Raw genomic sequence first — 27,642 nt, 5'->3', positions numbered from 1 at the left:
GTACAGTAAAAGAAAAAATATACATGGCCAGGCATTTTCATCAGGGGACTACTGCTGGCCATGTATCAGGCACTGCATTTCCAAACTTTTCTATGGTACAAGAAAAAGTAAAAGCAAATATGCGGTCCTATCTTAATACTATCAGACAAGGGTAGTCCCCACGCACTGTAAAAAATTAAGTAAATAAAGTAAAGAAAGAAAAATAATAAATATAGAAAGGTGTGTACCATGCGCTGATACAGTGTAAAAAATTAAGTTAATAAAGTTAAATATAATACAAATATACAAAGGCGTGTATCATGCAGTAAGGGGGGAAAAACAGTAATTTGATTAAAAAAATTTAGCCTAGCAAATGGTATAAGGAAGGCTAAAAATTCTTGGGGAAGGGTAGAAAAAGTAGTTAAAAGAAGGCGAAAGTAGTGCTAGGATGAAGGATAGTCGGAGCGTTCGTATTACACTAACAGTTTTACGAACAGGAAAGTGAAAAGATAAAAAGTGTAGAAAAAGTCAATAAAATTACCAAACTTACTGGGTATGTAAAGCCTAACTTTAAAGGAAGGGTTCTGGTATTTATAAGTGTTAGTAAAAATGGGTGATAATACCATAGGCTTGTAGAGAAGAAAGGCAAACCGAAACCAAAAGTAAAATCAGAAAAAAGCATTAACTGAAGTCATTAAGCCAAGCAGAGGAGAGAAACACAACCTAGATGCAAAAGGGAAATAATAACTTTTCACTGTGTTATACAGCTGTAAAAGGTAATCTCTACAGTAAATTCACGGTATCTGTATTCGCGATCGCTGATTTAATATAAAATGAAACTTTAAAAAATGTGAATTTTAAGCGCTGTGAATATTTTCCGCCATAAAAAAATATGGGCGTGGCTAAAATTATCTTTCCCGGTCAAAACAGCGTTCAGTGGGTGGAGGGGTGACAAAATCGTGAGCGTGGATGTTTCTTGCTAATCCTTGTTCAGTATGTGTTATGCACTTGTCATGGAAGGTTTGGTCGTTTGCTTTTAATTTATATGCTTATAAATTGAATAAATTTATCAATTTATAAATTGACATGCTTACAAAAGTGATAAATCTACCGTTTTGCAGTGTAAAACAGACTTTTTCGAGTGTGTTAACGGAAGAAAGTGACTTTATTGTGGACAAGTTTTTTCTAACCCGTACAAAAATATGGCTACGAATAACAAGGGAAATGTGAAAATATCAAAGGTGATGACATTAGCGAATAAAATTGAGTTATTAGACAAAATTTCTAATGATGAAAGTGTCTCTTCAGTGGCAAAACATTATAAAATCAATGAGTCAATGGTACGATCAATCAAAAAATCGGAAGAAAAAATCCGCCGTAGTGTCCGTGGAAACGTGTTAATTGCTTTAAAAAATTTGCTCTGTTACTCGTGATGTTAAATTACAAAAAATGGTAAAGGCTTTAAATCTGTGGATAGAAGACCGAACTCAAAATAAAATTACGTTAAGTTCACTCATCATTCGTGAAAAAGCAAAACCCCTTTATCAACACTTTAGCGAAACTGGTGATAGCACTGGTGGGATAAGTTTTTTTTTTTTTTGCTAGCAAAGGCTGCTGGTTTGAAAGATTTGTTTGAAATTTCTAATAAATATTATATTCAATATTAAACTGTTTCTTTTCATTTCGATACCTTATGCTTGCATTTCACTATGTACTGTCTATGCACATAGTCATATTATGAAGGTACATATAATACATACGTAGACAAAATTTTAGACTTGTTTTTCTTATATATTTCATACTTTGGAACGGAACCCCTTTATTACTATGGGAGCCATAGCTCAGTATTCGCGTTTTCGGTATTCGCGACATTTCTCAGGAAAGTAACCCCCGCGAATAGCGGGGGTTTACTGTTTTTGCATTTTTACAGCTATATAACACAGTGACCGGTTATTGTTTCCCTTTTGCGTCTAGGTTGTGTTTCTCTCCTCCGCTTGGAGGAGAGAAACACACTCTATTTTACTAATGGTTACAAATACCAGAACCCTTTCTTTATGGTTGGTCTTACATACCCAGTGAGTTCGGTAATTTTATTGACTTTTTCTACACTCTTTATCTTTTCACTTTCCCCATTCGTAAAACTGTTAGTGTAATACGAGGGTGATACAAACGCTCCGACTATCCTTCATCCTATCACTACTTTCGCCTTCTTTTAACTACTTTTTCTCCCCTTCCCCATCCTCAAGAATTTTTACCCTTATACCATTTGCTTGGCTACATTTTTTTTTTTAATCAAATTGCTGTTTTTTCCCCCTTACTGCATTGATACACACATTTGTATTATATTTAACTTTATTAACTTAATTTTTTACACTGCGTGAGGACTACCTTGTCTAATAGTATTAAGATAGGACTGCATATTTGCTTTTCCTTTTTCTTGTACTATAGACAAGTTTGATACATGACCATGCATCAGTGCCTCATACATGGTAATGTATCATTTTTTCTTTTACTGTACTCAGATTCTGCATATTTGCCCTCCCATATCTGAATACGGTGATATCTCTTTATTATTTATTCGGTAATTTGTAATTTTTCATATATTGTTTTCTTCCATAGTCCCATTTCATTATTGCACTAGGTTTTTAAAATTCTTTCGCTTTTTCACTACTACTTTACTTCCCTTTTCTACATTCCTTTAAACCTCTTTTAGTTCAGGCACTCTGTGTACTTCCCTTTTCCATCTTTTCAGACTCTATACTTATGTTACAAACTACATATTTTTATATATATATATTTAATTTCAGATGATTACTGTTGCTTTCCCCCTCATGTTTTTCTTCAGTAAAAGCAGGATGCAATTACACTGTAGCTTCTCTCTCAAATTAAAAAAAAAAAAAAAAAAAAATGGGTTATAGACACAATACAATTCAAACACTAAATCACAAATGATTCACCCAGTTCTTCAGAAAATGAACTTGTCGGTAAACTATTGATTAACATGTGAAGGGCACTGAAGACCCCAATAAAATGGCAAAATTGAACATAAACCTTCTAAAACAAGTTTGAAGTTCTACATAACTATCTTGGATTCAGTAGATGATATTTTCTCTCTCTCTCTCTCTCTCTCTCTCTCTCTCTCTCTCTCTCTCTCTCTCTCAACATTAATTTGATGTTTGCTTCTGCTGAATCTCTTGCCACATTAGGGCAAAGGGAAGTAATTTGGCTGATATTACAAGCTAGATTGGCCTGTCAGTCCACAATACAAACTACAGGCATGCAGTAAGTTATTCTTTCAAACTATGAGATTGGGAGGGGGGGAGGAAAATGGCATTCCAGTGTGCGCAGGAACTGTAAAGAGGAAGTTGGTCTTTCTGAGCTCTACATAGAACACAGTTGTCTCACACATTCTTTTCTGCTGAGGGCTGATAACCCTATGTGCAAGTCCATTTACACTAGTTTATCTGTTAGACTGTTTAATTGGTTACAGATTTTAGTAATACATGTTTTTACTGCTTTTAACCATCTGACCAAGCAATATACATTATCAGATTTTATCTGACAATAACCATGTAAAAGAATTAGAGGAAAATCTTAAATCAGTTATGTAGAGTTAGTAAGAATTTTGGACTAAAGATGAATCTGGCTAAAACAAAATTAATTATGAACAAGTATGCCACAGAAAGGGATATGATTGAAGGAGCAGTAATTGAAAAGGTGGAGTCATATACTTATTTGGGACAAGTAATAAGCTGTAATAATGATAAATGGCTGAAAGTCAAGAGAATAATAAATTTTGGATGGATAACATTCAGGAATATAGTCACATACAGAGGAGCAATATCCCAATTTGTCTGAAACGTAAAATAATGAACCAGTGTATACTCCCCACCATGACTTATGGAATGAAACTTGGGCACTCACCAAAAGAATGTAAGAGAAGCTGAGAACTACACAGCGAAGAATGGAATGAATTATATTGGGAATCACTGTTAGATAAGAAGAGAAACACATGGATTAGGCAGCAAACTCAAGTAAAGGACATTCTTATCAAAACTGAAGACCTCAAATGGTCATGGACAGGACACAGCTCGAAGACATGATGACAGATGGACTAAGAAAATAACAGAATGGTACCCAAGAGGAGCTAGAAGAAAACCTGGAAGACAACAACAGAGATGGACAGATGAAATTCATGGGTTGTGGGTAGTAAATGGATGGCCATTGCACAAAACAGAAGGAACTGGAAAGTTGCTGGAGAGGCCTTCATCCTGCAGTGGATTGAAAATGGCTCATGATGATGATGAACCATGTCACCTCTTTTTAAATTTTTACAAAATGTTAACTTGTATATGTATATATAGAATATTATTTACTCATTTTCCTGCCTGTATAACTTTTTGACAAGTAACCTATTTCAGAGAATACCAGTACTTATTGACTTCTTGGTACATAATACCCTTTGTCATTGATATGCCATTAAAACCTAAAGGTACGTAACTGCAAGACAATCATCAAATGGTGCTCTCCAATGCAATGACATTTAAGAGAGGCAACAAGAGGAAGCAATACTCTTGATCTGATTATCAGCAGTGATTCTTCATGCATTATAAATTTGTAGGTAAAAGACCCCTGGGTGACAGTAAGCACTGTGTGCTGATGTGGAATTTTCTTAAAAGATAACTATAGTGAAGGGTAAAGGTGGGGGTTGCTTTCATAAGAGTGGCTACAGCAGTGTCTGATAGTGGGACCATTTGATGTTATCAACAGCAAATCCTAAATGGCAAGCATTCATGGAAGTAATTGTAGATGTTACTAGGCATTTCTACCAACTAAGAAATACTGTTTTCCAGGCTTAGAATTAAAGGGATGTCATGAACTGATGAGACTTGTGGCAAAGAAGAAAAATGCATGGGATGCATATAAAATATCAGATGATACAGAAGCATGTGGCAGATATAGTCTATGATGGGCTTCTGTCTGTGAATAAGTCACTTTAATGTCAGTGAAAAATGATTTAATCACATTCTTTAACCTTTTCAATGATAAGTTTTACATGTGGATCCCGGAACACTTGCAGTTGCAGTGATGGCATGCTGTGCAAAGTGAATTCCCCAAATTTTGAAATTTGGGAAAAATTAACTTCTTATATATTAACCCTTTAACATAATATGTTCAGGGGATAATGTTTTTGGCAATACAGCCAACATAAGTTCTTATTTTGGCTGTATTGCCCAAAAGTAAAATTGTTAAAAATCAAATTAGAATTATAAATAAATAAATAAAATATTTAAAAAAGTTTGTAAATAAAATTCGTTGTTTTTTGGTTCAACAGTGCTCTACAGCTATTTATGTATTACTTGATTTGGTTTCATCATATTCTGCATCTGAATTCCACAAAAATGCTTCAATTTCAACAAAAGGTCTTATTTTTAGAAGAACCCCCAGTTCCTTTTCATTCTCTACCACTGTAACTGTAGTACCACACAGTTGTTACGTTACTCTGGGGTTACTGCTTCCCATACGCAGTACTTTACATTTGTCAATGTTAAACTTCATTTGCCACCTCTTAGCCCATCCTTCTCAACTTTTTTAGATCCTGTTGCAGCAGTGTACTGTCATTAATGTCAATAACAATCCTGCCAACCTTCATATCGTCCGCAAAATTGGACATTAAGCCTGATATACCATCATCAATATCATTAATAAATACAGAAAACAACAATGGACCAAACACTTGAACCCGCGGGATTCCACTAATAACATTAGGCCATGAAGAACAGTGTCCATTCATTACCACTCAGCCATCCCTTTATCCATAGTAGCAATTTGTCTCTAATGCCACACTGCCCCAATTTGTGCAGCAGTATCAAAAGCCTTTCTAAGATACAAATATATGATATCAAAATTATTCTTTGCAACCAGTTCCTTTGTGATGCATCATAGTATCCAGTGAAATTGGTCAGACAAGACTTTCCCTTAACAAACCCCTGCTGTGTCCGAGCTATAACTGAAGTTTTGTCTAGATGATCCTTCAGTGCTTCTTTAACCAGTCCCTCCATTAATTTCCCTGGGACAGAAGTTTAACTAACAGGTCTGTAATTGGGGTCACATTTTCACATCCTCAGTCCATTGATACCTCCCCTGAGTCGAAGGAAGCTCTCATAATTATGGCTAAGGGTTTGCTTATTTCCTTTGCTCCCTCTTTTAATATAACTGGATAGATCCCATCCACCCCAGTTGCCTTTTTATGTTTATCTTCAACAATTTCTCTTCCACTTTGCTCTTAGTTATTATAAAATCATCTAGCTCACTGCCAGAGTTTAATTCTCCTCTGGCATTTCCCTCCCTGAATAATTCCTCATGTGTGTATGTAAATGCAAAATACTCATTTAGTTTGTTAGCTACCTGAGCAGGATCATCAGCAGTTGAACCATCCATATAGAGTGTTCCAATCTGATTCATCCCCTTCCTTCTAGAGTTTACGTAAGTAAAGAACTCTTTGCTGTTTTTCTTTGCATCCTTTGCCAAAGATTTCTTGTAATCTGCCTTTGCCTGCCTAACTTTGTGACGTGGTTACAAACCAGCTTATATCTATCATAGGATTCCATGTCAGCTGTTAATTTATGTATCCATTCATTTTTCTTCTCTGCCCCATCTCTCATTAGTTCATCTGACATCCATTTAGGCCTAAACCTTGAACATTATTTCTTAATTGGTATGAAAAGCCTAGTAGCCTTCCAAGATTAATTCTTTGAATGCTTTCCATTTTGAATTTGCTGTTGGTAACATCATCAGTTGGTCCCACCAGATAGAATTTAAATACTGTCTCGACAGCCGTAGTCACCTTTAGAAAAGCAAAAATCCTTCCCTTTTACTCCTTATGGTAGTGTCTTTGTAAATCCCACTTCAGAACACTGTGGTTCCTTTATCTGCATATTCTTAATGCATGAAGAATCACTACTGATAATCAGATCAAGAGTATTGTTCCCTCTAGTTGCCTCCTAAACATGCTGCTATAGAAAAGAATTCTCGAATAAATCCACAAAAGCCTTGCTAGTGTGTGAGTGAGTGACCAACCCACAAATTCCATTTAATATCTGGGAAATTAAAATCCACCATTATAAGACACTGATTTACTGGCCCACTCTATTTCTCTGTACAGTTGTTTATTATACTCATCAGTCATTAGGCCTATAACACACATCCTACTCTCAATTTTGCTTTCCCAGTGCTTATGTCACACCCAGCTGACTTGACACTGCACTGTTTGGCCATGTTGTCTGGCTGTACTTCCTTGGATTTTGTTAACTAATAGCATAACCCCTCCTTCCTTCCTATCCTTCCTATACACATTGTACTCCCCAGATTCCGGTTCTGCATGTTTTGATGTTTTGATCAACACCTCAAATTCATCAAATTTATATACCGAACTCCTAGCATTGGTGTACATGCAAGTATACATGCACCTATTCCTATTCTTAGCTATACGAACATATATTTACTTGTTCTGCAAAGACTCCCAGCAGTCTCTGGGATCCTCTGCACCTTGTTTTCCAGGCTGCTGCTCATTCGAATAGAACAGTACAAGAATCACTTTCACCTGTGCCAGCTGCTGTTAATCAATTAGTCCCTGTATCCCTCTCCCAAGCTAGCAGTTTTCCGACCCACCTAACACTACCTTGATAGCATCAGCAAATGTTCTTGCACCCTTTCTGTTTAAGTGTATCCCATCCCTGTAGAAGCAGTCTTTCCTGTTAACAAGCACAGACCAGGCTGAGAAAAATATTACCCATTTAGCCAATCTCTATAGGACTGAATTGATTGACAAGGCTCTCATCATATTCTCCCTCTTATCGTGACTGGACAGAATTGCAGACACTTTCAAATTCAACCCTAACTCTTGGCTTTGTTTTCAACATTGACCTGTGCTTGTTAAGTAATTCTGCTAGTCTCCCACTCTTAATATCATTAGTACCAATATGTACAACAATATCACCTTTTGTGTCCTTAAAAGATGCTATCTGTTCTACGTCATCAATCTGTGCCCCTGGCAGACATACCCTGGTCCTGTTCCACTTCTTTTTGCACAATAATTCCCTGTTTTGACAATAGTCACTGACAACAACTAGTTCCTTTGGGACCAGTGCATTCTACTTTGGTGGTTGCTGCTGTGTTGTGTGATGTTCAAGTGCAAGCTCTGGCATTGATGTGGGCATCATCTGAGAACTTGATGGGTCTCTCAGTTTAATCCTTCGAGGACATCCACCTTATCCTTCAAGCTCTCATATAGGCCCATAACAAAGCTGAGTTGGTGCCTGATTTCCTTGCACTCCTTACATTGCGCATACACAAAGACGTTCCCTCTTGGCAATATGTCCCATTCCTGATTGCTGCGCAAACATCAATTAAGCAGTACATTTCAAAAGGCTGATTCAGAGGACACTGCCCTCTCCCCTGAGCCCCAGCACTCCCATTAGCTTGAGCCTTTTGCTTTGCTGCTCTTGTGTGAGTCGTGATATCGATTCAATTTCAGTACAAAAATATAACCCTAAACGTATATCCCAATGCAGTTATAACACTATATATATATTTATTTCAGTATAGAGTATTACCCCCAAATTACGTTCCATAACTTTCGTATCTCCTGTCAAGTTATATGTATTTAGTTTTTAAAAAAAAGTACAATTTAATTGACAATGAAATTTAATAAGATTAATAAATTTTACTGATTAATTGATAATACTATATTATACTAAGCTAACAGATTTCTAATACAGTGCTACGTGTTTCGCTATCTAATATTACTCTATCTACCGTATTACCGTATTTCCTCATGTATAAGACGCACCTTAATTTTGGGGCCTGAAATTTGAAAAAAAAACGTATTACATAAAGTTGAACTCAAGTTTTATTCATCATAAATTTCATATAACTCCTCATCACTGTCAAAACTCCCATCCATTAGCTTGTCCTCATCTGACGAATCACTGTCTTCGTATATTGCCTCGTCCTCAGTTCCATCTATGGCATTTGAAATGCCACACTTCTTAAACGACTTGACAACGATCTCAAATTTACTATTATCCCAAGATCTTTTCGCCCAGGTACAAACTTCTCCTATAGTTGGTTTCTTCACTCTTCCTGCTGGTGTCAAATTATCCCCAGAAGACTTCATTCATTGGTTCCATTTGTCTCTCATGGCAGCTTTGAAGGGTTTGTTAATGCTGATATCAAGTGGTTGGAGCTGAGATGTCAAGCCTCCAGGTATGATGGCAAGTTTTGATTTTTTGCTCTGCAGCAATCGTCTTTGTTTTTTGTTATGTGTGCCCTGAACTGATCGAGCACCAATAGGGCAGGTTTGCGTAAGAGCCCACCTGGTCTCCTGCTCCAAACTTTCTCAAACCAGATCTTCATCTCATCCTGATCCATCCAACCCTTGTCATGAATGTGGACAATCACTCCTCGAGGAATGTCTTCTTTTGCGTTTTGCATTGTTTTGCGTTTGAAAATCAGCATAGGAGAGGCAGCTTGGTTCCTTCAGCACAACAAGCTAGAACAACTGTATAATGACTCTTCATGTCCACTTGTCTTCAGTTATAGTTTTCACCCCTTTCTTATCAACAGTTCTGTTATTTGGGACATCAAATTGAAGGGGGACTTCGTCCATATTTGCAATCTGCCCCAACTCAAACTGATGTCATTCCAACATTGAATGACAAAACGATGAAATTCAAGGACCTTCTGCTCATAGCTTTCAGGCCTCTTTTTGGCAAGTCTGGTACATGTATGCATGCTTATTCCATTTCATGAACCTGAAGCACTAATTGTGTCCTTCTTTGAAATCAGTAACTTATTTTTCATCAGCAATTCTTCTTGCCTCATGCTGAACCATCTATGTGGACACAGGAGTTCCAATTGCCCTTTGCTCTTCAATCCATATCTTCAATTCCCTCTCTAAATCAGGCCATTTTGCTGACTTGCCTCTCATGGCCTTCTGCCGTGGCATTTTCAGTAGGGTTTCTTCTTCCCGTAGCCAGTCTCGGATTGTTTTCTCAGTTGGAGGAGGACCAAACTTATGTTCAGCAGAACGATTTCCATTCACTTTTGCAAACTGGATCACTTTTAACTTGAATTCAGCACTGTACGAAAATCTTTTTTTTAGCCATTTCTGGACAAAACGTAACCTAATATACCGGTAACAAGTGCAAAACAATGAGCGCAAAGACAACAAGCGGGAAATGCAATTTAAAAAATCTACGACCACCATATAAGACGCACCCAGTTTTTAGACCCCATATTTTTCAAAAAAGGGTGCATCTTATATAATTGGGGAAATACGGTAGTTCGGGATATACATTGTATCATATAACAATAGCAGCAAGTTACGAACGGTAAATCTATGGACACTTAAGTATTAATTAACTTTAAAAATCTCTATCTAAATTCAAAATAAACCAAGGAGCTTGACTAGATCTATAAGCTACTTATAGAAAATAATTTAATATGACAATTAAGTTCAATAAAACAGCTAAATATAATTAAACACTTGGCTTTCGCTGGTGTTGCAAAATCTTGTCCAACACTTGGATTGGATACCCTTACCGATACTAAGTAATAACCTACAAAATCTCTAAGTTCAAATTAAACTAAGTATCGTTACTAAGAATATAAACTACTTCTAGAAAATAAATTAATATGCTAATTTAAGTCAATAAAACAGCAAAAATTTAATAAAAACTTCTTTATTAGCTGGAGCTGTAAAAACTTTGACTGCACGGAGCTAATCTCGTTCCCTTGATTGTCAGCTGTTTTTGCGCTGTCATCTGTTTGAAACTTCTGATACTGGTAAAGAGATTCAGTAGAAGCATAGGCTAAAATTCTAATGTTTACATATGAAGATAAATACATATTATGAAGTAATTTATGTTTCGGCCACTCAAATATTCAAGTAAAATATTTTATTTCATCATTTTGAATTTTTGGAAGTGAAAAAAAAAAAAAAAAAAACATTATTTGACTTGGAATTAAAAATGCAAAGAAACTATCGGGTTCTGTGTTATTATTCACTGTTTTTTCTTTCCACTTAAACATGCTAATTTTGCGTTCTCTCGTAAACAAGATGTTGCTTACTTGTGTGTCAGCTGGCATGTGCAAGGAGTGTGCTACAGAAAGTAGTTTCTCTTTTTTATATATTTATTTGTCAAAATGTGTTTTGTCTCTTGATGATGTAAAATGGGTTCTTTCTTCGATTATTTCTTCTATATTTGACAAAACAATGTGTGCAAATATAAATTTTGCTCTAACTCCATTTTCCAGTTCAGAACTGTAAAATGGAAGAGATTGTAGTTTCATGTTTGTATTTTGAGTCTTCATTTTCAACAATGTTTTTAAATGTTTGAAAAAAAAAAAATTAAATTAAGGAATTGCAATCCATTGAGAAAATAAAAAATATTGGCTTATTGCAGGCAAAATGAACTTTTTCCAGAAACAAAAAAAAAAAAAAAAAAAAGTGCAGAATATATGCTGTTCACTAATGTTATATACTGCATTTTGTTTTATACAATATATTTAGATTGTTTATGCAACCAAGAATTGCCATCGTCAAAGACAAAATATGAAAATCACATTAGATGCAGATACTAGCTAGAACGACTAGAAAATAAAACACAAGAAACACTTTATAGGTTTATATAGCCACTTGACTTGCAGGTCTCAACATGCCTGTGCATGTATATACCTGTCAGTTCCAAAGGAAGCAATGTGCATATCATGTATGTGAAATGTCTATCTAAGAAAATAGTCATTACTCTTGGTGAGAGAGAGAGAGAGAGAGTTCTCTGTGATAGATAAAAATGGTTTGGATTTTTTGAATTAGCACTAAAAGTATAACCCCGAAGGCCCCGGGTGCCAAGCGTATTTCGAGGCCAAGCTATATTCTTGCGATTTATAAAGTGCTCTTGATAAGCGATTGAAATTATATTTTACGTTCACATTTCTATAAACAGTTTTACTTTAAAAACAGTTCTATACTTGAAAAGTAACAAGTAGAACACAGGAAGGAAATACACCTTTCTTTACATTTTCCTCTATTTATATTTTTACTAATTAACTAACACTTCAATCGCTTGGCCTCCGAGCGGCACTGCTCCTGCCTCCCCGTGGCGGGGCCGGTAACCTGGGGGAAAAGTTATCCTCCAGGGCGAAAAGGAGTAATGATGGATATAAATGACTATCCACCACTAGAGCCTTCAAATTCAAGGCCAGACATACCAAATGATGATGATGACCTAAACCAACCAAAAAGGCTCCGAAGAGAAGTGCAGAGCAATGAGATGCCAAACTTCCTTGTAATACATTCACTCTCCAACCAGCCTGTCGGCAAATTATCACCATTTGTCATCCAAAGATTTTTGGAATCCATTGCTGGTACACCGAAAATGGTTAAACGTCTGCAATCCGGAGACCTCCTAATCGAAACAGCCTCCTCAAAACATTCAGAATGGCTGCTTAAAACAACAACCTTTGCTGGGCTACCCGTATCTATCACTCCCCACAATACGTTAAACTCGTCAAAAGGTGTCATCACAGAGTGGGACCTGATTACGGTATCTGAAGAGGAATTAGTACAGGAACTGGGCAATCAAAAAGTAATTATTGCAAAACGTATAAAAAACAAAAAAGATGGAAATCTTGTTCCAACCCGATCCATAATTTTAACATTCAGCACCCCAGATTTGCCATCCTCAGTAAAAGCTGGCTATTTAAACTGCCGAATACGGCCTTACATACCTACGTTGCTTTAAATGCCAAAAATGTGGACATTCGCAACAAGCATGTAGAGGTGATGCCATTTGTCCAATTTGTGGTTCCAAGGAGCATACACAAACAGACTGTTCAGCCTCAAGTCCCATTTGTCCCAACTGCAAAGAAAGTCACCCAGCCTTTTCCAAATCTTGTGAAATGTGGAAAACAGGGAAGAAAATCCAAAAATATAAAATAGAGCACAAAGTTACGTACCCCGAGGCACGCAGACAGGTTATGTCGACCATGCCCAGTCGTTCATATGCAGCTCACACTCGAAGCTTTAATTCAACAGCAGCTCAAACAGATCCAATACTCCCTGCACATCTCTAGCTAACTGGGTTAAAAACACATTATCAAACCCTGTCAAAGACACACATCAAATTAAAATCAGTGAATCGACCAATACTCCAATCAGTATCCCAGTTGAGACTCGGACAGTCCCGCATGACAAAGAAAAACTAAAAACTACTAAACACAACAATAAACCTGAATCATCCACTGGTAGTATGGAAGTAGATGTAAACCCAGATCATGAAGAACCAATACTAGAACTTCACGCAAACGATACTATGGATACCGGTCGCCCTACCTTCCCGAAAAGAGACCGAAAAAAATCCTCCTCAAACAAAAAACAGATGAATCATCCTCAACTAAACCAAAATGAACCACAGCATCTTACAATGGAATTGCAGAGGCTTTTGTTCCAACACAGACGATATTCAATACCTAATTAATCAATATTCTCCAGTTGCCTTTTGTTTACAGGAAACTTACCTAACCACACAAATTTCTCCTTCGATAAAGAACTATTGCATTTATCGAAGAGATCGAAATACCGCTAGCGCTGCCCATGGTGGTGTGGCAATCCTAGTAAATTCAAAGATCCCAACTAAACATATCCCACTCCAAACTAAAATAGAAGCTGTTGCTGTTCGTATAATTCTCCATAGTGCAATAACACTAGTCTCAATATACCTACCGCCAAACTGTACTAACTCTTTAAAAGATCTTGAAGACCTCTTTATACAGATACCTCCACCTCTCTGTATATTAGGAGACTTTAACGGGCACCACCCATTATGGGGCTCTCCTAAATTGGATAGACGAGGCCGACTAATTGAAAGTTTTTTGGATGCACTAAATCTCACTATACTCAATACAGGTGCACCGACACACGTACAGCTTCCAACAGGACACACCTCAGCAGTAGATCTCTCAATTTGTTCACCAGTACTAGTCCCAGCCATATAGTGGTATGTAATAAACGATCCCATGGGCAGTGACCACTTCCCAATAGTATGCAACTTTCTGAAAGCAAAGACTCCTTCAATTCAACCCTGCAGAAAGTGGAAATTTGTCCGAGCAGACTGGGCAAAATTTCAATCATCAATTGACCTCGATGAGGAAAAAATCCGCCTCCAGCACATTGATGATGTGACAGATTACATCACGTCGCATCTTCTAAGTGTGGCTAAAGACACAATACCAATATCAAATCCGCTGGGCCGAAAGCATTATAATTACTGGTAGAATGATAAATGCACCACAACAAAGAGAGCAAAAAATAAAGCCTGGAATTTGTTTTGAAAATGTCCGAGCACAGTCAATCTCATTAATTATAAGAAATTAAGGGCAAAAGCATGCTTCATACAAAAGCAAGCAAAGAAAGAATCCTGGACCCGTTTTGCATCCAGTTTTCACAGAAATACCGATCCCAAAATAATATGGGAAAAAATTAGACAGCTGTCTGGTAAGTTTCCTACCATACCTTCTCCAATCCTCTCCTGGAATGGGAAAGATCTCTCTAATCCTGTAGATATAGCTAATGCTTTAGGCAATACTTTTGCAGAAATCTCAGCAACGTCAGCCTATACTACCTCATTCCAAAGAATTAAAAACACTAAAGAAAAGCATGCTATTCATTTTCAAACTACCCATCTTCTCCCATATAACAAACCTCTGCAATATTCTGAACTTTTACATGTCATTAGAACAGCTCGCAATGGTGCTGCTGGGCCAGATGGGATTTATTATGTCATGCTACAACATCTTGATGACAAAGCTCTGCGCTGCCTCCTGGTCTTTTACAATCGCATATTTTTAGAAAATGTTTTTCATCTTGGCATCACTGTACAATTTTGGCATTCCTGAAGCCTGGAAAAGATCCATCCAACCCAAATAGCTATAGACCCATATCTCTCTCAAGCTGCCTCAGTAAAATCCTTGAGAAAATTATCCACAGAAGACTCGTCTGGATCATTGAGTCGGAACATCTAATGAGCCATAGTCAATATGGCTTTCGTCAAAACAGATCATGCTTAGATCTTATGGTCAAGGCCGAATTTGCCATCCGTAATGCTTTTGTCAAACATGAACATCTAGTAATGGTTTCAATAGACATAGAGAAGGCTTTTGATACCACCTGGCGGTATGGTATACTTAGTGATCTTTACCTTCTCGGACTACGAGGCAATCTTCCTATATTCATTCAGAACTTTCTACATACTAGATCATTTCAAGTTCGATATCAACATGCCCTTTCCCCAACTTTCATCCAGGAAGAAGGTGTCCCACAGGGATCAGTACTGAGTGCCACTCTTTTTGCTCTGAGAATAGATTCTATTACTAAGCAGCTTCCAAATACAATCGAGACTTACCTTTATGCAGATGACCTTTCCATCTCTTGTCATTCTCAAAACATGAGGTCTATTGAAAGACAGCTTCAGATATCACTTAATAAAATTCAACAATGGGCGAGCCTCAGCGGCTATCGGCTCTCACAGCAGAAAACAGTTGCCATCCATTTCTGTAGACACCGCAAACTTCATCCAGATCCCGAACTTCAAATTTCTAACGTCTTTGTCCTGGTCACCAGCAACATCCGATTTCTAGGATTAACTGTTGACAATAAGTTAAATTTCCTAGATCATATTAAAAATGTACGGACTTCATGTCTAAAAAAGTTAAACATACCCAGAGCTTTATCTGCCCAAACATGGGGTGCAGATCGTACCTCACTTCTTCGGTTATACAAGGGCATTAATCAGATCTCGTCTCGATTATGGTGCTCCAATCTATGATTCTGCCAGAAAGAGTGCATTACGCTGGCTTGATCCCATTCAGCACAGTGCTTTGAGAATTGCAATTGGTGCATTCAGAACGTCGCCAGTACATAGTCTCTACATTGATGCTGATGAGCCCCCACTAACTTTACGCAGGAAAACACCATTACTGAAATATGCTGTCAAGATACAAAGTTGTGCCTCTCATCCCATTCGGTCATACCTTTTTAACCCACCATTAGAAACCCTATACAGAAACAAACCTAGCATAGTAAAACCAGCTGGTCTTCACCTTCTTGAACTGGTGCAAGTTTGGAATATTTCTATCCATTCCGTAAAGCAGGTAGCAACTTATATTCAACCTCCATGGACTCCTCCTTCTCTTCCAATCTGTGACATTTACCTCTGTCAATGGAGAAAGAATTCCTTGCAAGCAACAAATATCAACCAAATTCACGCAGTTCACATTCAAAGATATTCTGATTTCTCTCCAATTTATACAGATGGCTCTAAATCTAATTCAAATGTTGGAGCAGCTGCAGTGTTTCCAAATACAATTGTATCAGCTTCCCTTCCGTCAGAATTTAGTATATTTTCTGCTGAATTATACGCAATAAAACTAGCTTTAGAAAATCTTCATTCTAACTGTTCCTTAAAATCTGTTATTTACACTGATTCCCTCAGCTCAATCATGTCATTATGTAATTCCTCAGATAAAGTTCACCCTGTTCTAGATGAAATCAGAAGCTTATTACTGCAAATTAAAGAACCCAATCAACAGGTCACTTTTTGCTGGATTCCAGCACATTCCGGTATTTTAGGAAATGAACTGGCCGATAAAGCTGCAAAAAATCCAACTACCTTAGATCTAACCAACATCCCTGTTCCAGCATCAGATTATGCACTAACCATTCATGCTGCTTGCCTATCACAATGGACAGCACTGTGGCACTCTCAGACTAATAATAAACTCTTTCAGTTTAAACAAGACCCGAAAATTTGGCACTCCAGTGTCCGTACATCGAGACGAGAAGAAGTAGTCCTCTCAAGGGCAAGAATAGGACATACACATCTGACCCACCTTCATTTACTGAGAGGAGATGATCCACCACAATGTACACATTGTTCTAACAGTTTGACTGTAAAACATATTCTTATTGTCTGCTCCTATTATAAACAAGCCAGAACTTCATCCTTGATCTCACTGGTTAATCTACATAAACCAATTACTCTTGAAAACCTGATTGGTGATAAGGCTAATATTTCTGAATTTTTTGACTTTCTCAGGCAAAATGGGCTTTTTAATTATTTCTGATTTATGGAAAATTCATGTTTTAATATAATAAGTGAATAGGCACATTATAGCCTTAGCAGCTTATGTGCCATTAAGCCTCCATAACAACAACAACCCCGAAATATTGGAAACATTAGGGGCCCAGGGCTGAACTCTGAGAAATTCCACTAATATCATTAGTCTAAGAGGAAGAAGAAGAGCAGGATTTTGGAATTATTAAAATCTGTGCAGACCATTGTTATTGGGAGACACAAATCCACATGAAACAAACTAGTCTATAATCAAGACCCTAAGGTGGTTAGGCAATCTAATGCAGATTCTGAGAAGTCTTTGGCTTAACAGTGCAAAGAACAGTAGAAAAGAATTTTGCATGTGTTAGGATCATTAATGGTGATGGAAGGCATTGCTATTGATGATCCTTTTCAGGTTTCTGACAAATACTTTGCATCTATTCATGTGTAAAGAAATGTTTTTAGGAATGGGAATAACAGAAGTCTACCAATTTACAGCTGGGAGCTAAGTGATTTTATGATAACCAAGAAGAATGTGGAATAGATTCTTGAAGCTGAATGTTGGGAAACACACACCCATATTTGGGTGGATGGGATCTATCCAGGTTTATTATTAAAGGGAGGCTGCATAATTGGTGAGCAAACCTTTGGCCATAATTATCAGAACAGAGCATCATTGAATTCATTGGAGATGAGTAATTACAGACCTGTTAACTTGACTTCTTCAGGGAAAATTATGGAATCACTGGTTAAAGAAGTAGTGTAGGACCATCTAGACAGGAATGCAGTTACATGGCATTCACAGCATGGGTTTATTAAGGGATGATCTTGTGTGACCAATCTGATTAGATACTATGATGCAGTAACAGAGAAACTGGATTAAAAAAATAATTTGACATCTTACTGTTCCACATGAATGACTGCTATACAAATTGGAGCAGTGTAGCATTAGGGGCAGTTACTGTTGTGAATAAAGGTGTGGTTGTGTGGCAAAAGACGGTGGGTGGTTATATTACTGAATTGGTAAGACCATGCTTGACTTTTATCTCAAAGATTGTGCTTCATTTTATCCAAGAATTACATGATAATATTGAGAGAAATAGATCTCTTTTATTCACTGATTTTACACCAGTATTGAACTTGCAGAAGAACTTCGTAAACTAACTATACACGTGCTACTGAAACAGCAGATCTTTTCAAAAACATTTTCTCAGCTTCTTTCCTGAATTGACACTGTTCTTGACTAATGTTCTCAGTCAGTAGTTAACATTCAGGATCATCTCGGTTGCTTTGAACTTCAGTCCGGCAACGTTGTTGCTGTTATTTCTAAGATCAAAAACCATATCACTGCAGGACCTGATGGTCTACCAATCATACTATTCAAAAAATGCTTGTACGTATAACAGACATTAGTGTTTGTTCATACTAATTTGTTTAATTTCTGCATTTCCTCTAGTGTTCATCTTAATGTTTTCAGATTTTACACAAGTTTATGAAATAATCTGTAATTACTAACCTATCTCTGTTATTAACATTTTAGCCAGGATCTTTGACACTGCATCTTCAAGAATTTGAATGCATATATTCATTTTTATTCACGAATTTGGATTTATGCACAATTGCTCCAGTTTGCTCCAATTTGGCCTTATATTTGCATTTTATCCTTGTTAATCTGGATTTATCGATTGTTTATTCTTAGACTGCCAAAGTTTTTGGCTCTGTTTCACCCCAAAATTCTTTGTTTTAACTGTATTGTAATTTCAGTTGTGGCTACTGAATACGGTCTGTTGTTCCTCTGTTCTCTCTCGTGAACCCATGACCTTATATGGTTACCCTGGAGTATAAATAGTAAATTTAAATAACAGGTCAGCAGAAGCCCTTGAAGAGGGTGTCATCCTTCACTGTTTTTTCCTCTTGCAGAGTGCCACAGGGCTCTCGTCGGGACCCTCTACTGTTTATCAGATATTTCAGTGAACCCACAACAGCATTCCACACTTTCATTGTCAAATGTTTGCCGGTGATCTTGAAGTCTACAAGGTTATTGATTCAACTCTGATGCCCATTTTGCATTCTTGTCTCAAATTCATCTTATACTGGTTGAAAGAAAACAGTTTATCCTTAAATACAAGTAAGTGCAAGCCATGGTTTTTTTTTTTTTTTTTTTCAGGTGTTGGCTTAAATCTATAATACTGTTGAATTATGTCAATCAGGAAGAGGTTAGAGTTTTTGATTACTTCAGACATTATGGGCTTCATCCATCAGCTCGTAAATAACATTGTTCCCAAAGCTTTATGGCTTCATTAAATACATTATGTCAGCTTTCAGTAGCAGTCTTTTTTAAGCAACTAATTTTACCTCTTGTGACTGTTGTGCCATTATTTTATCTCTGTCCCAAAAATCGTTTGGACCTACTCAAACATACTTAAGTCAAATTTATTAGTTTCCTTTGTTTCAAGAAACAGTTACATTGCAGAAATTACAATATTCTGTGCATCAGGTTTCTTTTAATTCCTCCTGTTTATGATGTTCTTCAGCCTTACCGTTTTGTTTATAATTTAGTTTACACTTTTATTGAATCTCCTGCATCTAACTCTTATTCCTTGCCTCTTCTTAGAACAAACTCATGAGTGTGATATTTCATGGTATGAAACCAGTTACTCTTCACAGGATTGATATTTTTATTCTCAAAAATTTGTCCAGTAAGCTCACTCTTGGTATGCTGAAGTAACTTTTTTAAAAAAATTCTATTTGCCCATTATGTTCATTTAAGACCAAGATGGACTAAATAGTCCAATTTTTATATCATTAACAATGTCATTCTGGGTGTTTCAAGCTGAAAATAGTTACATATTGGTTATTGTACATTAATCTTAAATTTTATTTTGTATTTCTGCATACAAGTGAATTAATGTTTATCACTATAATATATGCATTACTCCAAATTTCTACACCTAAGGGGCACTAATATGGAGAAACACAAAGTGGATTACAATCAGAGATGAAGACTACAGAGAAAACTAAGAAGTATTTATTGTGTGGGTTTTTTTTTTTTTTTTTTTTCAATTTTCAAAATGTGGAAAGACAAAAGAACTGTACTATATATTCTATAATACTGGAACTGAAGTAACAACAGGGAAAGTAAAGGGAGAGGCAAACTTAACAAATTGAAAAGCCAATTTCATTCATTCAAAAATCAGTGAAAGGATGGAGGAAGTTGTTTTTCTGGCTTTTAGAAGTCTCAATTTGTCAATGTTGCCATCTAAAAGAACCTTTGTAACAATCAGTTTTGAATGAAGTTTCCTGTTTAGCTTGTAAGTGATGTTTGAAATAAGAAATAAAATTAAAATGTAGAATCCAAGTCGAGTGCCTGTCCCCATTTGTAATGAGAGATGATAATCCAAATAAGAAGCAATGCTGCAGTATGTAAAGTATTAAAAATGGGAGAAAAGAAACAGTTTGGAATTGAGACTGCTGAAAATTGGGATTGGAAGATTGGGTTTTAAAGGCAGATTTTTGGTTATCTGAAGAAATGCTACATTTTAAATCATATAATTAACATTCAAAATATGCAATTTTGTATATTAGCTCATGCATGCCCAACGATAATTAAATTTTAAAATCATGTTTTGAATAATTTTTATTGTAGAGATGGACAGCATGGGAAAGGCAGAGAAAGTGCAAGAGGTTAACATTGATGAATGCAGGGTACTGCTTATGGGTGACATTAAGTTAGAATAACATACCAGTGGTATAGAGGAATAATATTTGCTGCCCTTGCTCTGTAAAGTCTACAAACGAACAATAAACGAATAATGATATATAGCAATTTTGTTGAATTTTGCCATCATTGGCAAGGAGATAATTATCCCATTGTTTAAGGCTGCACCTTGAGCACTATAACCAGGTCTGGAATTTTCATTTTGGGAAGATGTAGATCTGTTGGAATATTTGCAGGGAAGAGTAGTAAAATTAAATAGTGGACCACAAAAGGATTCTGTTACCAGGAAAGAGTTCAGGTCTGCAAATTGTAGTGCCTGGAAACTAGGCGCTTAAATCAATCTGATTGCAGTGACTTAAGGCTTTAAGTGGACTGAGTAAACTGAATTCTTACTCTTTCTTGATAACATAAATCAAGAAAAGGATGGTTGCAGACCATCCTTTTAAATTTATATCATGCCCAAATAGGAAAATCTGCTTTTAGCCATATCAATTGATTTTTGGAAAATTTTCCTCTGGCATTATGTAAGTAAGTAGATTGAATAAATTTAAAGAAAGTTTAGACAAATAATTAGTGGAAACGAACAGATATATATTTTTTGCTGATATTCTATAAGCTTATTTCCTTATACCATCACTGATACTCTTAAAAGTGCATCTACAGTTAGTTGGAAGCACATCAGGAATTGGCAGCACATATTAGATTAATTTTACATCAATTCTACATTGATTAAAAATATTTTTAAGTACCCTTTCAAAACTTAATATACATGTGTACTTCCCAAAGCCTGCACGTGAAATACATATATCAATGTATATACTGCTAAAAGGGTTAAAGATTCATCTTGTAATAAAAGAAAAAAAATTCCTCTAATAAATATACCCTATATTAGTGTACAATGAAACCACATTCTAATCTACCTACTGCATCCTAGACTTGTCTTTTCCAAATGGGTGTGTGCATATTACTAGCGTTCCAATCCTTAAGGGTAAAATCTTAGGGAGGAAGGAAGATTTGAGAATGTGAAGGATTTGTATAAAATAAGACATGTAGTTGGGGCTAGGTTATGAATTTTTAAACCACAGAAATTTGCTTATGCTTGTAAGGTGCTACTCTCACCTATAATCCTAAATTTGTTTAATTGCAGTGAAAATTGGCAGACAATCTGATTGAAGAAGTGTGCTACATATGTATGCAACAGATATAAGATTTCATATAAAAATGATGGTAAAAAGAGCCTGCAGAAACAGAATACAAAAAATTCTAGAGAGAGAGAGAATTGCAGAAGTTCCCTGAAGCATTGCAACTGAAACTCACAAATTGCTCCTTTGTGTTGTTGTTAAATCAAGTAATCCTATAAGTTTTAAAAATATAAATATTTTGGTTTTACCAGTTTAGTACTGCTTAAAAAAAAAAAAAAATCTTTGTGGATGGATTCTCCATTACTCAAAAGATTTCTTTCTGGATAATGCCCCTTCACATCTCAAGTGTGAGGAACTTGAATGGAACATAAATGCCTTGTTTTTAACACTACTTGTAACATCCCTGATCCAGGCTGTGACTTAAGGGCAATTATAGAATTTTTTTAAAGAAATGATACAGGCAAATTTTTTAGTTTTGGAAAAAACAGAAGACATAAATATTGATCTTATACCATTAAGTTATCAACATCAAAGATGTTTACAATATAGCACCAGCATGGAGCAAAATTCTAAGTTCAACATTTACGTTGAACTTGAAGAAAAATTTGGCTAACGATAGGGCTGAACTACAAAAAGGTGGGAAGAATGTTGTTTAACTAATTTCAGGCAATTTGGGGATTCTGAAATCTTTCTGCAAGAAAACATATAGCTGTGGATTTGTGGTGTTGATTTGTTGGAAAATGAAATTACAGATGGTGTAGAACTGATGGATCTAATCCATAGGTTGGATCAAATTCATAGCCAAAAATGCCCTTGATACAGCTTTCAGTTATATTAAACAGCAGCTGTGTTTATATAATTGATTAGTAACAATGTGATTTTTTTATTTTAAAAAAAAAGTTTGAAGGGTTGTATTACAAAATGTCACATGTCATCATTTAAACGGATGAAAATGACCAATTTTATCTAAATGAATGTGTGTTTTAACTGAATTCTTAAGGTATATGTATACTTTTTTGATTTTTTTTTTTTCCACTTTAATTGACTTTTTGAGCTAATGGCTAGCTCCAATAGTATGAGAACTTCTGCTGTATACTCCTTAGGTTTTTGCAAATAGGTACCATTATTACTGCTGCTTATGTGATCATTAAAAAATAAAAATTGCATATTTTATATGCAGTCATCCAGTAGTTGACTAATAATAATAGAAAAATTAATTTGACTAATAATTAGAAAAGATTCTATTGAATCTTTAGAGCATATTAATTGCATCAAGTCCATTATATGAGAGCTGTTCAAATAAAGAATGATCATAAATTTCAGGGAATCCTTCAAATACTTTTAATCCTTCATAAATACTTTTATTTACTTTTTTTCTTTTTTTTTTGTAGGACTATGCTTTATTTAAAGCATTCCTCAGTGCATGTTTACATTTGGCATGCTGTTGAATGACACAGCTATTTTTATATACATCATTAATGTATGTGAAGTATGTGTGGAAGTTTGCACTAATAATAAAAAAATTTTCATCCCTCATTAGTATAGATAGTTTGTGGTTAAATCAATTTAATGATGAAACAATGTTGGTAACAAAGGCCAGTGCTTTAACTGTTTAAGCATTTGCAATAACTAATCAGAACCTAAATACTGTCAATGCTGCAGTGCATGGAGTTTTCCATGTGGCTTTTTTGAAGCATTGATGATATCACAAGTATATACTTGGTCAGTAGCCAGCCACTTGTGCATTTTTGGGATCAATCCAGCTGCACTTAGTTGAATGCCAAAATTATGGCTGTTAGAATAAAAAATAATTTCCATTTAAGATCTCTTTGTATGTAGTTGTGGAAGATGATTTCTTCACAAAGTTTGTTAGTAAGTATGCGATACCTGGCTGCATTGTTATGATCCAGAGCAAACACCAGACACCATATGTTCTCCAGTGCCAAAGAAATGATTTCAAGGCAAGTCATGGTTAACTTTCTTTGATATCATTGAAATGGTGTACCAGCATGTTGCCAATCCATAAGTTACTGACTGGTATTATATGTCAGTGTTTAAAACTGCAAGAACCTGTGTTCTGGAAACATCCTAATTTATGTATCACTGGTTGGATATTTCCTACATTTCAGTGGTAGCAACAAAAATTTGAAGAGCCAATTTTGCAAGACAACAAAAAATGAATTTGTAAGTGTCTGGAGAAGGGCATCAACGTTAGAATAGGTGTATTCTGTCAAATAGATTGATTTGAAAATGACCATCAGAATTTGTATTATAACAAAAATTGAAAAGTTGATCATTCTTTTCCTAACAGCACTCATATATGAAGAAATTATTTGCTCATAAAACTGAGTTAAAGGCTGTTAAAAGTAATTTAAGCCATGACTTCAATATTATTAATCCTGAGTGGTTAATTTTTTTTATTTTTTTTAATCTAGGTCGTGGTGGGCAGTCAGCACTTCGTTTTGCTAGATTGAGAATGGAGAAGAGACATAATTATGTCAGAAAGGTGGCAGAGGTGGCAACACAATTATTTATTACTAATGACAAACCCAACATTGCTGGTTTAATTTTAGCAGGATCTGCAGATTTTAAAACAGAACTTAGTCAATCAGATATGTTTGATCCTGTGAGTAGTTATGTTATATGCATTCAACTGAGTAATTGCATTTTCCTTTCTTTAGAAGAAAGGGTAATTTCTGAATAATTGGCACATGTATATTTGTTGATAAATATACACATGCCAATAATGAATTGATTAATCAATTATTGTCGCCTAAAAATTGATGTACACTGATTGCACTATTGATATGTGCCAGTAATTGATTAGTCAATTACTGGCACATGCAAAATTGATATACACAATTGATGGTCACATTTGTGACACAATCAATTAGTAATCCATCATTTTTATATTTGAAGCATAGTTTAAAAAAAAAAGATTTAGTTAAAACTCAACTCCACTTAAGTAATTAAAAAGATTCCACTACACAATACTTCCAAATTTTTCAAAAATAGCCATTTTTAAGGAAACATAAATTCTTAATCTCTTGTGTTTTTATGCTTTTCACATAAGCGCTTTAATAATCAACTTTGGGTGAAGTTTTTTTGCAGGGTTTCTTAAATCTTGCCCTGTCTCCCCCAACTTATAAACTTAGTTATATAAGCTGACATAAACGTGCAATTCTGTTTGCTAAAGTAAATATTGCATTTGGAGGGGATACTATTAGTGGTCATTTGGGGAACCTTTCAGCCTTTTTTTTTTTAACTGTTCAGAAAGTAGGCACTTGATTTTTGGTAAATAAAATATCATTTTCAGTGTTTTCTCTGAATGTTTCGGTACGAACTCATTCACTTGTGCTTCAAAGCCATTATTTAAAATTTGAAAGGGTAGTTATGAACAGTGACAAATTTACTTTATGTGACATATTCCCTTATACACTATGGTATTCCCAAGTTTAAATTGTCATGACCTCCATTCATCTGAAACATAGCTGCCAACTCTGGATTTATGACAGATAATTGGGTTTTTTTTTTTTTAACTCATTCACCTGCTGACCATCCTAAAAGTTTTTCATTTTCATTTTTGTAAAACAAAACTTGTGAAACTGCAACTTTTTAAAGTTGCAATTTAAAAAAACTATATGCATGAAATTTTGTTATTTTTTATATAATGAAATGTTTCAGTGTTCTATAAAATATATGGAATGTGCAAAATTAAATGGTAGGTATAATCTAGCATCACGCTTTTTTTTTTTGTCTGCTGCAAAATTAAATTTAGGAGTCCTAAATAAAATTAGATTTAGGAGTCCTTCAGTAAGTTGCTAAAGAAATAGTGTCATACACCTATGTATGTAAAATCTGTGATGGCAGACGATTAATCAGTCATTTTCAAACAATTAAGCGTAAGAACAATGTGCATTGCTTAGAAAACTGCAAAAAATAGATCAGAGAGGCTTGTGTTGAGGTAAAGTAAAATGTATAAACATTCTTGCTGATGCCAACCGAATACTATGTATGGACAGTTTGAGAACCAAGTGTTTAGCAATCATTTCAGTTTGATTGTCCATGAGTACGCATTGCATATTTTGATTTGTTATATTTCATGTGTAAAAAAAAATATATATATATATATATATATATATATAAATTGGGATAAATGTAAAAGTTATCAGATCAGATTAATGCCATCAATAGTAGACTGGACATTACATCGGTCTGTAATTTATTTATTATAGTAAAATTATATGTACTATATAGATACTGAATATGTATATAAACATAACAGTATACAGCAGGTCTTAAGGCCAATAACTTATAAAGACTAAGATAGTCTGTGTAGGTCTACAATGCCATACCCTGGAAATAAACATATAATTAGTAATAATATATAATTATATAATAATGATTATGATATATAGATAATCATTGATGTGTAGATACATTGAAAGGAACTTTTTCTAGGGCTAACCCCTTTCAATATGTCCCACCAATAATTAACAGAGCTATCTGTTTCTGATTGCCATCTGCCTGTTTAGCTAAGTCTAATTAATAAACATAAATTATGGTTGGTCCTCTATATTCTATATATTCATTTCAAAGTTATAGGGCTAACTGTTATCTTGCCTGTTTGCTGCTAAATTTAAATTCTAACCAAATTAGCCTTTGTTTATTAATTTGACTTAGGCAGATGGCAGTCAGAAACAGATAGCTCTGTTAATTATTGGTGGGATATATATTTAAAGGGGTTAGCCCTAGAAAAAGTTCTTTTCAATGTATCTGTATATCAATAATTAGCTACATAATCATTATTATATTATATAATTATATATTATTACTAATTATGTTTATTTCCAGGGTATGGCATTGTAGACCTACACAGGCTATCTTACTCTTTATAAGTTATTGGCCTTATGGCCTGCTGTATACTGTTATATTTATATACATATTCAGTATATAAACATAACAGTATATATATAGTACATATTATACTTTTCCTATAGATATACTGTACTGAGTACATATTATAGATATACTGTACATATATTAACTAGATATAGCATTTCATAGTGAAGAATGTTTACTTGTATCATTTGTAATGGAATATAATCTTTCTCTGAGTTGTATAGATCATGAACAGGATTGTGCAGAAATGTTCTTGATAGTAAAATAAAAAAAAAAAAAAAAAAGATTGTGGGCGAGCAGAAAACAGCAGACATCATTAGTGGCATTGCTTATAGGGAAAGAAGTTCAGTTGACTTATTTTCAATTGCTGCAGATGGCAGTAATCAAAGTGATTCCAAGCTAGATCCCATCATGTAGCAGTTCATAATAATTTAAAAAAAAAAAAAAAAAAAGGAAAATCAAAAGCAACTTGCTCTCAGTTCAAGCATTTGGAGGTGACTACAAATGCCCAACTTCTATACAACCTGAAAGCATATGAATTCCTTTAAAATCTCTGATACTTAGTGTTGATAATGTGCCTATGGTAAGCCTAAAACTGGAGAAGCAACGGTTTTAAAAGAGTAGATTGAACACTGGTGATAATAGGCTATTCTCTTATTAATTTGCTTGCTGAAAAAGGAGCTGCATGCCTTCTTGTGAATGGATGAATTTAGTAGACATTGTTAGA

General features: G+C 35.2%; 1 protein-coding gene across 1 annotated transcript in view; it reads left to right on the top strand.

Moving 5' to 3' along the window:
- eRF1 (eukaryotic release factor 1) overlaps positions 1–27,642 on the top strand; it is a 323,744-nt gene that overhangs the window by 146,849 nt on the left and 149,253 nt on the right. The window contains exon 5 of the mRNA XM_090377890.1: positions 24,449–24,639. Within this exon, the coding sequence (XP_090234016.1) occupies positions 24,449–24,639 (191 nt within the window). The remainder of the gene's footprint in view (positions 1–24,448; positions 24,640–27,642) is intronic.

This window comes from Mastigoproctus giganteus, chromosome 7 (assembly GCF_048544385.1).
Source record: "Mastigoproctus giganteus isolate SK-2022 chromosome 7, ASM4854438v1, whole genome shotgun sequence".
Lineage (NCBI taxonomy): Eukaryota > Metazoa > Arthropoda > Arachnida > Uropygi > Thelyphonidae > Mastigoproctus > Mastigoproctus giganteus.
The sequence above is the reverse complement of the archived record's forward strand: the minus strand, read 5'-3'. Positions and strand labels throughout refer to the sequence as shown.